At 29.3% G+C, this 14975-nt stretch overlaps 1 protein-coding gene across 1 annotated transcript in view; it reads left to right on the top strand.

The window, feature by feature from the left end:
- Nucleotides 1-4636: 4636 nt before the first annotated feature.
- The window catches only part of LOC129988674 (acetyl-coenzyme A synthetase, cytoplasmic-like), a 64286-nt gene continuing 53947 nt past the window's right edge, over nt 4637-14975 (top strand). The window contains exon 1 of the mRNA XM_056096944.1: nt 4637-5392. Within this exon, the coding sequence (XP_055952919.1) occupies nt 5043-5392 (350 nt within the window). The 5' untranslated portion in view covers nt 4637-5042. The remainder of the gene's footprint in view (nt 5393-14975) is intronic.

The following is a 14975-nucleotide window of genomic DNA, read 5'->3' as shown; positions in this document are numbered from 1 at the left end:
TCATCAATCTCATCACAAAAAATAATGTTATTATGTAGACTAGTTGATACAAGAAATTATTTCTCTTGTTCGAACTTCAATATCGTTTGATTTTGAAATAAATAATCATTGTGAAACAAATTCGACTTTTTATTGCTTATTTTAATACACTATTCATTGACATATCCAAGTGACTATTTTTAAATATTTGAACATATTCTTTTTCTATTCGCCCTCCAATACTATCCCCTTGCTTTTATGATTAATAACAATAATTTTTTCAAAAGTCGAACAATATAAGTTAAACTTCAACAAATTATCTCCAAATTATTCATTATCAAAACAAGAACATTGCAAGGAAGTTCCGTTAGTTCTTACTCTATAATAGGATTTCTCAAATTATAGGTCACGACCTACTGATGGATCGAGGATCGATTTTTAGAAGTAACGACAAGATATATATTACATTATCATTGTAAGTTATCTTTTTACACTCAATGGAAATTACATTCCAATTTTTGTATTTTTCATTTGTATTTTTCCATGTGAAAATGAGATGAAATATGAAATGAATGAAATGAGTATATCAAAGTATCGGCTTAAAATCTTTATAAAGCCACATTCGTGCTTCGTGGTAACACAACAAAAAGATATCGCTATAAGTAAGAAAGTTACTGATATCTCATTTCAGTTGTTGATATTACATCTAAAAATTCCCCTTGAGCATTTTACTCAGCTTATTTCGAACTCAGAATTACCACTTAATATAACTTAAATGAATTATCTTAGAATCAAATTTGAAAACCCTAAAAAGATTAAATATAATATGGATTCTAACAACAAATTTAAATTTTTGCATAGCTCCTTTGTAAATGGTAGGAAAAAACACTTTATGCGACTTCATCATTGTAAGTTATCTTTTTACACTCAATGGAAATTACATTCCAATTTTTTGTTCTACCCAAAGCTCAACCCTTTGCGATTCTGATATGCGAAAAATTCTATATACAGTGGGTAAAAAAAGTTTTCATTTGGAAGACTAAAATAAAAATTAACTCGCATAATTTCTAATCTTTGCTTTTAATCTTTGTAATCTACTTATATATTGTTAATATGAGTCTGTAAAAGGGAGTTTCATAATAAATTTCTCTCTTTTACAAAACTCAGCAAGTCCGTTTGCAATTTTTAAGATAAATGACGAAGTATCATGCAAAAAAAAGTTTCCGTACGCAATATGCGAATTCCTCCTGACGTGCTCTACAACTAATCCACAGTAAATATTCGAAGTGTGATAATTTGTCAGAGTGAAGAATACGACATAACAACAGCTGTTTAATTCCAATGTTTCGCTGATCGTCTTAAAATGGAAATTCAGAAATCCATTCGTGAGTTAGTGATTCGGTTGCGAAAAAATGGATTATTTATGAAATAAATCAGTGAAATGACTTACAAGCCAAAGTCTACAGAGCAGCATATTATTGAAAGATACCGTGATGTGTAAACATTTGAGGATAGAGATCGATCTGGAAGAATTCCGAAGTTAAATCGCTTGCATAAAATAAATATTATGTGTAAGGTACAAGATAATCCCACGGATTAGTACACCTCAACTTGCAGCTGATTTAACGGTTAGTTACAACATTAAATTCGCATCTTAAATTGTGACAAATGTTATTTTAAAAAAGATTACAATGGATGTGGGGCCCGTAAGAAGCCTGTTATAAGTCTCTGCTACAGAAAAAGCGTCTCGAGTTTACAAAGAAGCATATAAGCAAGCCTCCATCTTTTTGGAAATCGGTCCTTTTTTAGTGATGAATCAAAATTGAATATCCGTGAGTCAGATGGTCGAATTATGATCTGGAGGGAATCAAAACAGCATATGTTACTTAAGAATTTATGTGGAACTGTGAACCACGCTGATGGTTGGAATATGGTATGGGGGTGTATAAGTGCTGCTGGTGTCGGATATTTATGTTTTATAAATGGAAATATGGATAGGTACATACATCTTGACATTCTAAAACAAAACGTTTTAACCAATGCAGATAAACTGTCCCTTGGAATGGACTTTACTTTTCAACAGGACAACGATCCTAAGCACACCTCCAAGATTTGTCAAGAGTAATGTCTCTATAATGTTAAAAAATAGCTTCATAGCTCTCCCCAGTCTCCCTATTTAATTCCTATAGGACATTTATTGGAAGAAATCGGTCGTGAACTAAAAAAATATGACACAAAGAACAAGTATAAACTCAAAAGTTATTCAAGACATTTGGAGTAGTATTTCTCTAGAAACAACAAAAAACTGATGGGGGTTATGCCACAACATTTGAGAGAAGTGATAAAGGCCAAAGGAAGGCCTACCGATCATTAAATGCAAGTTGGTCAGCATGAAAAAGGTCTTTCACGTACCATGTAAGTTCCGTACGGAAACTTTTTTGCTCCTTCTTAGTGGCATTTTTTTATTCTTTCAATGTAAGTATTTAATTTTTTTCATAGTTTTTTCTTTATACTATTCATAAATAATAAATGAAATTGTGTTAAACCAATTTTAAAATTTCCAATTTCATAACAAAATATTTTGTGCCAAAAATTAAACTTTTATTAATAGTCATAGCTGCGTACGGAAACTTTTTTTTACCCACTGTATCTCGAAAGATACGATTCTTTCAAATTATAGAATGATTACTTTCGGTTTTTAGGCTCAGTACATCTCCAAAAAATAACCTCTATTTGAGATCCTTTGACATTAAGAACACTGGTTGAACATTTTTCAGTCATATATGCCTTCGACATTTTAATTTTTCTATACCAACTATTAAATAATAGCCTTAATCTACGTGTGCAATAATTTTACAAAGACAATAAATATACTTTTTCAAGCAAAAGTAATGCATATTAATATTATAATAAACTTCAAGCTTCACATTAGTAGTTTATTTATGCTGACAATTTTTTTCTTTGTTTTGATTACCAAGCATAAATAGCAAAGAAAGACTTACGATGGACAGATGATCTGTAGATCTTTTTGAACTTTTAAAACTCTCCATCAATAAATCAGTAATATGTATAAAATTCAAGGTGGAAGCATATACAGGGTGATTTGAAACTTATCTTTCAAATTTCTTGGAGAAGTAAGGAATATCTCATGAATCGATTTCACATAGGAAAGTGCGTTCCCAGACTTCATCTGCATGGACAAAATGGACACGTGAAGTGAATATAAGGAAACAGTGAAGTTAAGTAGAAATGAATGTGACTTTTATTTCAACAAGGAAAAGTACATTTGTTACCAATAGAGGCTCAAAATTGCGACCATTTACAGGAACGCGGGATTCAGAGCGCCGTTGCTTCAACCACCAAACATTTTCAAAAACGCCTGGCGTATCACGGACAATTAACTGCGGCATATCCGCCAAGATATGTGGTATCAACATGACGGAGTTCCACTCCATAATACAATCGTTGCACGTGATTACTTGAATCGAATATTCAAAGCTCAATGGATCGGCAGAGGTGGGCCGATCACTTGGCCATCCAGATCACCTGGTTTATTGCCCATGGATTTCTTTTTGTACTGGACCGTGAAAGACCATGTATACGAGACCCCCCTTGACAGTGAAATAAACTTTGTTGCACGAATAGATGCCGTCGCAGGCATTGTCCTTGATATGCCAGGCTTTTTCGAATTATAATCCAAAACGAATTATTAAATAATACATTTAAATGAATAATAAATAAAGGTGACTTTTTAAACATATTAGCAAATATAAGTGGCTAAATCTTTGTGTATATCAATGCTTTCTCTTATTTATAGTATTTGTAAACGCCAACCATCTGCTTAAATAATATTACGCTCAAATGTGGACTCTGCACAAAATTTAAAAATTGTATTAATAAATCATAATAAATCGAAATGAACATATGTCTTTTCATCGTGTTATTAAAATAATAAAAAAAATGAACTCAAATATAAAATTAATTTGTTGTTAAACTAATAATGTGTTGAAATCTGGAATTAAATTAACAAGTTTTTAAACAAAAAAATATTAAGAAGTTTCTTTATATTATATTATAAAGAAATGTTTCATAATTTGCACTGATTAAGACCGCAAAATGATTAAATCAGCTATTGGTAATATTAAAAGGAAATGCTAAGTGGTAAAAACACATAAAAAATTTCGTGGGTCAAAGTACTTTAACAAGGAAAAGGTAAATAATTCAAGAATAAAGTAAGATATAAGAAAATGAAAGTTGTGGTTAAACGATTAAAATAGCTATTCGTTGACAAAATGGTAATAAATAAATAATTGGGAATAAGAAAAAAAAACGATGATAATGCTTAGCAAAAGACTTCACATGGTTGTTTATATTTTCCATCAAATCCCCATTACTTTCAGGAAGCACATATACAAAAACTAGTGTTGGTGACAGATTCGTCTTGAGATTTATAACTTTAATTAATTTGGAAGATACCACGGATTCCGTATCGGTGAAATGTAGATGTTTGCTTTCTTTTTAGGGTCAAACAGATCATTATTTTTTATCTCTGTCGATCTCAAGTTCAAGACCAAAATATCAAAAACTACGATGACACAAACATTTCTGACTGATAAAGAGGGATTTGGGGGAGTGAAACTGAGGTTTAAATAGTCCCATCCTGTCTCGAAAAATTTCATTTTCTTCTGAATTCTGATAGCCTCATTTCACATTTTAAGCAAAATATTGTTTTTAATAAAAGAATATTTATTTTTTTCTTATGAGGATTTTACTTAGAATCCTTAATCTTTTATTGTACCTGTAGTTACTTAATATGCGTCATTAAATGGAATCGAAATGGATTGTAACGGTAAAATAATAAGTGCTTCGTCCCGCCCCCACTAATTACCAACCAACTGGATGCGACAGCTGTTCTTTTCCTCCAGAAATCTACTATTAGAAAATTTCTTGTTTTTTTGAAGATAATCTTCTAGTCTCTCAAGTTGATACAGGTGCTATAGTATCTTCATCTTCTAGGACTAGCATATTCACTTAGCTGGAATTTGTTCAGTGTGTATAAAATAATGGACAACAATATGGCGAATGGGGTTTCGAACGGGACTGCCACAAATGGTATTTACACATTCAGGGCAACAGAAGAGCAAAGAAGTCATGCTCATTTAGGAAGTTTGGATGAATTCTGGAGATTACACAGGAAATCTTTGGAAGACCCTGATGCATTTTGGGGTGAGGCTGCTGCACCGTTTTACTGGAAAACACCTGTACCGGAAAAAAACGTTTTGAACTACAATATAGATGTGCGGAAAGGAAAAATCTTCATTGAGTGGCTGAAGGGAGCGACCACGAATATTTGTTACAATGCACTGGACAGAAATGTGCAAAATGGGCACGGGGAACAAATTGCTTATTACTGGTGAGTAAATATATTTATGCCTGTTATTCAATTTCTTTATTCCTGCATAAGGTATATTGCCTTATACGTTTTCTACTTTTAAATTTAATTTTTCTAAAAATTTAGATATTTTTTTAATTTATTTTGACGATTTTTAATAAGAAATGAAGATTTTTGTTTCCCTCAAGATTTTATTTAAATTTATTTAAGGCTTTTTTTTTCTTATTAATATTGTTTTGTCATCACATTTAAAGGATACTTTTTGAAATTACATGCCCTTCCTTCTAATTTTTATAATAAGTGGAATATCATTGTCAATTATGATCGCATACTTGAAATATTACAACCGAATTATACTGACTAGAATAGAGAATTTCAATGATAATTTATTTCGTTTTTCCCATATAATTACTTACCTAACAAGAATTTATTTTAGGACATAATCAGTCATTATAATAATGAGGTGTTTTTTATGACTTATTTTCTCCTTCTGTGTCTTTCTTTCTTATTAATATTTTACTACGTTTTCTAAAAAAAATTTCCGAATTTATTGAGTTCAAATTCAAACATGATAAAGAAATAATAAATGTCAATGTAGCAGTAATTTGTAGTCAATAAAAAATTATTTTTTTAATATTTAATTCGGTGCCTTTTAAAAAAATATCATAATGGTTTCTAAATTATATTTTTTTTTCTTTTTAATGTCAAAGATATGAGTGTTTATTTAATACATTTTGTTTTTCTTTTTAAAAATAAATTAAATTCTATCTTTAAACATTTTAATGGCTTAAATCTCAAATCTCAAAAACTAGAAAATATAAAATTTGTAGAAATGCTTGATATTAAAAAAAAAATCTCGGATCTCAAAAACTAGAAAAGATAAAATTTGTAGAAATGCTTGATTTAAAAAAAATCTCGGATCTGAAAAACTAGAAAAGATAAAAATTTGTAGAAATGCTTGATTTTAAAAAAATCTCGGATTTATTAATAAGAACGATAAAAACTCATTGCTGTGAAATTGAAATGAAATAGTCTTTTGGTGAACGAATCAACAACTCAATTATACTTTTCATAAAGAAATCATCATTTATGTAATGCACATGTTGTAAAGAAATTCGATATATGAGTGATATAAATATAAAGGGGCAGAAAAAAATAAAGTGTTAATTAAGACTTTAAAAAAATGAAAAAAGCATAGTGGCTTATAATAAATACTGCTCTCTGTTACTCTTTTACAATAGGTGATTGATAACTAAGGTTCGTCAAAGTAGCAAATTTTCCTTAATTGGATTGTTGAACAGTTGCAAATCTTTATTTCATTTGTGAACTACTGATTATTTACGAAAACTTTCTTTCAAATTTTCACTTAATAATGCTGAATTATTAAATTAAGGGGTTGAAAAAAATCGAAGAAAAATTTTCAAACATACATTAACTGTACTTGATAATCTCTTCGACAAAAAGAATTTATCCAACATATTGTTTGAATATTTATTCCTTAATATAAAGAACAGATACTAAGTAATTTAGGTAAAAATAACAAAATATTTTATAAATTAAAAAAAAATTTAATATATTTAACTCATTGATTTTTCATGTTTTGTCTGATTTAATTATTTTTGTATTCAAATTGCCCATTTATATCGATTTATGTCTGAGAAAAATTTTATTTATATAATTGATATGTAAATACAGCAAAATATCATAATTTTTATCTTTAAATTCCATTTTTATATGTATTTATTGATCTTTTGAGGTTTTTCTTGTAAGATTTTTGCATTGACCCAACATTGCTGAAAGAGATCAGTATCTGCATCCTTACCATTTTATACTTTTTCAATCAACTTGGAAAAATTTATTTAATTTAATAAACAATAAAATATTCATCGTATATAATTTTATTATATACTAGCTTTTACCCGCGACTTCGTTCGCGTGGAAATTTTGGAGTTTTTGGTGTGTATGTATGAGAACTGACGGTCTAATCAAAATTTAAAATGTTATCAAACCGTATCATTATAGTGCTGTTGAAAGCAGAGTCTGATATGATATAATCAAGAAATTTGTAACTGGTTGAGAAAGACCTACGGAAAAATCTCAACATTTATTTTTATTTTAATACCATAATGTATACAACATCAAGCCCTGGTTTGGCCCTGGGATTGTTGATCACCATTGTAAAAGATAATTTTAAGGGAAATTGCAACCTCTTGAAACAAAAGAAAAAGATGTTTGGAATAAAAGATATGCGGGGAATTAAAACACTGTCTCCTTTAGTTGCTCCTGTAATAATGGTAGCTTTTATACTATTACAGCCAATCTCTCTGATACGAAGCCTGGTGCCGTTGCACAGACCGTCTTCAAGTGCTCACTAAAATTACAAACAGGTCTAGCTACTTTCATAGCCCGAGCTTTATTACTCCTCTTCGAAAGATTAGATTTGCGTTTTTTGGGAATTTCGAAAAAGTATGAAATAATAACAAATAAAAAAATTAAAACTAACCTAAAGAAACGATGTACTTAAAACTATAAATAAATTTATTAAAAGTATATAATAAAACAAAATAGAAAATCAAGTCCGTATTTTTTTAAAATCAAGTCAAATCTATTTTATTTATCGATCGAGTTTGAGATAGCTACAACAGTATAATACACATAATTTTTAAACTTTTAATAAAAATGAAAATATAGTTGTCAACATTCACTATACGTGTGCGTGAATTTTCAACGCCAGTTGGCGTAACGCAAATGCGTGAATTTTCCACGCCAGTCAGGGTAACGCTACGCAGATTAGAAATTTTTTATTTCCTTCATTCTGTTTTATTTTAATTTAAAAGTAATTCAGAATGAATCCAAAAAATCGATTAATTAAGAATTTTTAATTTTAAATACATCAAACACTAAGAAAATGAACAGAATCGTTTGAAATAATCTATCGAAAGCAGGTTAAGCTTAGCCTCTTTAGCGTGGGAAAGAAAAACAACTGAAGCCCTATTCATTTGGCGATGGAAAAATGAAGACTTTTGGCGAGAAAGTGAGTTTTTAATTAATAAAAAATTAACCACTCAATTACCCGGAACAAATAGTAACCTATGTCCTATTCCAGACTATAATCTATCCCTGTGTTAAATTTCATCCAATTCTGCTCTGCCGTTCTGGCGTGATTGACTAACAAACATCCATCCATCCAAACTTTCACATTTATAATAGTAGTATAGATTATTTAACAATATTTATCACATTTGTTAATTGAGGGAAAACATATTAAGAAAAATTCTGTTAAATAATAAATGTTTTAATTAATTTGGAGTAAATCAATATCATAAAATTATAATTTTTAATGAATTTTCCTCAGTTTCTTACATTTATCTAAAAAAATTGTGTAAGATATATTGCAAATTTGAATTAAAAAAATTATAGATTAAATCTAATTGGAGATGATATATTTTCTGCATACTTCAAAATAACTGACAGTTATATTTTAATATATAATCTGAATAGACATTTATTTTTCGTTTTTCGTAGAAAAGGAGATATCTGTTAGAGAATAAGAAAAGCTTATTTTCTTTCGAGATGTTGATTGTAAGCAATTGACTTAATATGGACTTATTTATTTTTTTTTTTTTTATTCTTTCTAATGTCTAACTAAACTAAACTCAGTGGCACGACAGCCCATGTGAGTCAAGGCCTTCAGTTCCTATATCTGTTCCTTTAACCAAAGGCTCTGGGGTGCAAGGCATATGTCCCGGTTAGGCGGTCAGCCTAACGCGGAAACGCCAGTATTTAGTTCCCAAAAAAGCTTGGTTCTCAGTTTTACCGACTCACTGTAGGGATGAAAGGCTGAATCGACCTTTCTCAGCCCGAGGATTGAAACTCGGACCTGTGCGTTGGGAGGGGTTCTCTTTCTAACGTTAATGAACACAAATACTTTCAGCTTGTTTCCTATTTCAGTGCTTCGGAGGAAATCTGTATGGTATTTAAAGAAAAAATTAAAAAGAAATTTTGCAAATAGTATTTTAATTTTAAATTGTTACACAAACTCCAATTATGCTATGTCCAATTATTAGTTTTATATATGTTCACTTTTTTTTTTATCTTTCTTCAATTATTATTATTAATATATTTGTCAAGTTGCTTCACATAAAATTATCATCATTTTATTTAGTTAATTTACTCTTTCAAACCTATATTAAAACCATATATTTGAAAAACAAGGCACTATTGTACTGCCATGATAAAAATGGTATACAGAATATACACCTGATTCAAAAGACTATTTTATTTAATTACTATTTTAGACGAGTTAATTATTAATTAGATGAGTTGATGTACATTGCTAAATTAAAACCTAATCTTTATTTCAGTTATTCATGAAGAGCAATGAATTGATATTTTGGGGGGTTATACAAGTCTTATTATATGATTATTCAAATATTTTTCTATGGTGGCATTTCTTTATTTTTTTTTATCATAACCAGCAATCTTCGGCAATCATCTGTAAACTAGCTGACGATGTAAAGATATCTGTCACCAATATTTTAAATTGTCTTGTCCCATTTAACGTTAAAACTGTTCTTAATTCAGAATGGGAAACTCCGTGTGACCCTAAATTAGTAAATAAACGTCACTTCATTAAAATCTTACTGATTCTTGGCATAGTTTACCTAACTGAAAGCTTAGCTCGGTTCTTCAATGAAGAATCACCAAAACTCGACTCTCGCTTAAGCATTTGTATTCGAGGAAGCTTACCTCTCCCCAATGTCTGTTCTTCACAATTTAACAGAATACTGCGTTTTAATTACAAATGCATCCGCTTACACCCCTCCTATATCATTTTAAAGGATATTCATCATAAAGTTGCCCTTCTTCATCTCATTTTTTGAAAAAATATTTGTTTTTATCACATAATCTGAATGAAATGTTTATAAATTTTTTAAAGGTCTTTACAAATTTGCAGATTACAGAAATTGATTACAATGAACAATAAAAATGGAATTTCCCAGCACATTCGAGAGATACATTAGAGAAGAGTTTCGTTTTGAGCCTTTTTACCACTACTTTGGCTATTCTTGCCTTTTGACGAACGATTAGTCAACGTTTGGAATTTTAGGCGTTAATAAAATTCCACGAATTTCCTATTATTATATCAAAGATATGCGCAACCGTTTGCATAATGTTGTTGCTGCATCTTATTTCCTTTGTTCTTTTATAAATAATGTAGCTGACAGCGGTTAAAAAAAAGGCTACTTAGAAGAAAATGAAACAACTCTTATGAAATGCTCTTATGAAAGAACACGTTGAACGAAGAGCGCATATCTTTTTACAAAGTGATATGAAATTAAAAGTGTTTAAAAGAAAAGTATTTCGTTGAAACACTGGAGTTAAAAAGAAAAACACTTCAACAATTGAACGTTGTGTCATCAGGAGGAATAGATGCAAATCTAATAATATAATAAGCGTTCTAGAATCGGATGGTTTAGCTAAAATTTGCTTGAAATTTATATATTCGAAGCATTCTAAGCACAGTTGCGCGGAAGGCAAAGATGCAATAAATAGAATATGAATGTTCTTGCTTTTTATTTCCAAATTTCATTTTTTTTTTATTTCCATGTGGTTTCTATAGTTTTGTATTACAAATATAAATATTTGAAATGGAATATTGGAGCTGGCATTTCTTTTATTTTCATCCCATTCAGTTAATTCTTTGATCATTTTATATTGTTTTTGTGTTTTATGATTACATTGTTTTCATTTTTTTTAACACAGAATGTTTAAAAACCCAATTATAACCTAATTATATTTTATACTAGCCGCATTTGGCGACCAGCCGGTTCGCCATTCTTAATGTTAGTTAAAATTTTAATAATTAAATATTTTATGCAATTCCTACTTTAATAGCTACTTCATCGAAATATTTTAAACTTCAAATTTTAATAGTCATATAATTCACTCATAATATTATAAAGGCCTTCAGTCATAACATAATATGTATCTCTCTAATTTTCTGTTAGCTCCCGTAGAATTTATGCCTTAAATTAAAGTGGAAATGATTAATCTGCAATTAATATAATAATATTTTTTACTGAAACAAAGCAGCTTTTTTTGGAATATGATTACTGAAAACTGAGTCATTGAGCATTTAAACCATATGGGCACTAAAGAATATCTTTCTTAATTTATGTAATATCTCAAGAATTTGTCAACAAAACTTTCGCAGGTTCATCATGAGCAGATCGATTAATTAAGAATGTTTAATTTTAAATGCATCAAACACTAAGAAAATAAAATAAATCGTTTAAAATAATCGGTTGAAAACAGGTTAAAAAAAACTACTTAAAAAACGATTTACTTAAGCTACTACATACTAAGTTATAAGCTAATACAAAAAACTAATTTACAAACTAATACAAAAAAACTAATTAAACTTATTTACTAAGCTATAAGCATATACAAAAAATATATAACATAAATACAATTTAATTACAAAAACATGCAACTAACCTAAAAATAATTTAAATCAAGTCCGCAATCAGTCACAACAATCAAAACACAATGCGCATGCGTGAATTTTCAACACCAGTTACGGTAACGCAAATGCGTGAATTTTTCTACGCCAATTGGGGTAACGCTATACAGATTAGAAATTTTTAATTTCCTTTATTCTATTTCATTTTCATTCAAAAGTACTTCAGAAAGAATCTGAAACATGGATTAATTAGCAATGTTTAATTTTAAATGCATCAAACATCAAGAAAATAAATAAAATCGTTTGAAATAATCGGCCGAAAAATCTTAAGCCTAGCCTTTTTAGCGTGGGAAAAAAAACAAGCCTTACTCATTTGGCGGTGGGGAGAATGAAAAGATTTTTTTTGACTGGAAAGTTAGTTTTTAATTAATAATTAAAATTCTAATCAATAATTCAAAAAAGGGACCCTAGTTGCACATTCCCGACCTCCAAGGTATACATGTACCAAATTTGGTAGCTGTAGATCAAACGGTCTGACCTGTAGAGTGCCAACACACACACACACACATTGAGCTTTATATAAGTATAGGTTTTATTATTTATATTTTATAATAGTATAAATGGGAAACACGCACGACCTTTCATTTTGGTATAGAGGGCGCACTCCCTGGAAAGTTAATTGAAAAAATCGTTCATTGACAACGAATCCGATTAGAAATTATGAATTGGCCTCTCTTAATTGCGTCAATCTTTGAAAAAAGACTCTTATCATTTTATATTATAAATAACTGCAATCCAGCATAACTTATCTGCAAAAAATTTGGTATGAAATGTCAACGACCTCAGAACGGTTTTCAAGTCTGCATCCTACGAGTTCAAAAGTCAGAGATAGTGATTTCAGCCACGTTTCAAAGATCCCAATGTCAAATTTAACGTTCAAGGCTGTCTGAGGGTTTTGCTCTCTTCTTTTGAAATCAAAGTCCATCCAGCTTTCTCAAAATATTGTTCTCCGTTGATTAGCTGAATTTTAGCTTAAGTTGCATAACAGTTTCGAACTCCAAAATAGGAAGTTTAAATTTGAAATAAGCTATATCTGATTTCCTATAACTTATTGGGTTATCGGCATTTTATAAATCGGCAAGAAATCGAATCATGCATCGGAATCGAAACTTATTTATTGTATTTTTATGAATGAAAGATAAATCTTTTCATTTTCGTGCAGAAATGAGTAGCTTTCGGAATATATTTTACATATTACAGATATGCAAGGATAAATAAATACAAAGTTGAAAGATTATCAATAATGAATAATAATCCTGCTTTGCTCTGCATTTTCGCGTACGGAAGGTGGTAAGGAAAGTATAGATTACTCGAGTGCCATTAAAAATAACGTTATTGCGCCGGTGACACTTTTTAAAGAAAAAAATATGATGGAAGAGCAAAACTATGCTCTGGTTTTGTTTGGTTTGATGAAGTTTATGAGCGCCAGAACCATTTGTGATTAAACTGCGCCAAACGTATGGTTAGAATACCATGCCCTGGACGCATCTTATTATTGCAAAACCTTATAATTGTACTTATAATATTGTACTTATAAAAAAAAGTACAATATAATTTTTTCTTTTACTTAAGTGAAAAAAAATCATATTGTATCCTGGTTTACTTATCTCTGACATATAATTGTAAACTCCACTATTTAGTTTCACATTTCAACACATTTTTAACTTATTAATGTTTTACTTTAATTTAATATTTTTTATTGCATGTGCTTTGTAAAAATGAATTTTTGTTTATCTTTTATAACTCCAAATGGCCCGACATCTACACAATATTATTAAGGTAAATGTTCATTTTTCATAAATATTTTAATAATTAAGTGAATGCAATGAAACACATAGGAACATGATCAATCATATTTGATAAAGAATTATTATTATGCAACTATTTTATAATTTATTAAATTTGTATTTTTTGCAAACATATTTACCAGGAAACTAGGAAAACAAATCTTTTCAAAACAAACCATTTATGACCCCATCCCAAACAAGTTAGTTGTCTTGACGGAAATTTGCCCCTCGTTAACAAAAAAAATATTTGTATTAAAAATCGTTATCAAACAAATATAAATGTTATTCTACATTTTGTTAATTTAAAGTTTGAATCTGACTTAAACGAATTCAACTTTATAATTAATGTGCTTATTCAAGATGGATGATTATTGATTATTGATTAATCGATCCTTAAAAGTATTTGTAATTTTTTCTTCTTAACTTCCCTACAAACACCCTGCTTATTTTTCCTGTAGCAATAAGATACTCGGCAATTTATTTCCTGAATATATAATGAAAGCAAACTTTATCTATAACACATGAGTGGTTTTAAGATGACGGTGCTCAGGAAGAAAAGAAAAACACAAATAGAGGAAAATGATAAGTATCAAAATGCGTATTAATTCCCTTAAATTATAGGAATCACATTTCCTTAATTACGAAAGGTGTAGATAGATACTGAGAATTCAGCTGATTTTCCTCACCATGTTCTGGAACATTCTTAAAGACGGGATAATTGTAATTTATTCACTAAGCGATTTGTTTTATTAAAACAAAAGGATTCATCCTTGCTAATTTACTTTATTTATAGCATTAAAAAAGTTTATTTGTTGAAAGAAAATTTGATATTGACTCAAAAATTCTGTAATTAATGTGTGTTTTAATGCCAGCTTTTATTATATTAAAAGTTCGTGCCTTTCCTCTTTTATCTCGACTTTTCAAGAATATGTTACTTTTTACAGCATATGAAAGAAGGATAGATGAAAACTCCGCTAGACCTAGGCATATCTAAATCAGAAAAGTCTACAGGAAAAGCAGATGTGAATCGATTTGGCTGATAATCAGATTTCACTGATTGTAATAAGGATTTAAAATTATAAAAAGGTTTAAAAGATTTTAAATACTTAAAAATAAAATTAACTTATATATATTAACCATATTTGTAATTAGCTATTGTCTGCTACAAAAATAAAATTGCATAGTAATAAATTTGCTCTTTATATAATGAGCTGTATTATACAAAATATTCATTATTAACTTGGCTAAACCATTAGAGACAGATAAATAATTTCGCTTGAGAAAATGCTTT

Source organism: Argiope bruennichi, chromosome 10 (assembly GCF_947563725.1).
Source record: "Argiope bruennichi chromosome 10, qqArgBrue1.1, whole genome shotgun sequence".
Taxonomy (NCBI): domain Eukaryota; kingdom Metazoa; phylum Arthropoda; class Arachnida; order Araneae; family Araneidae; genus Argiope; species Argiope bruennichi.
Note: the sequence above shows the minus strand (reverse complement) of the source record. Positions and strands in the feature narration are given on the sequence as shown.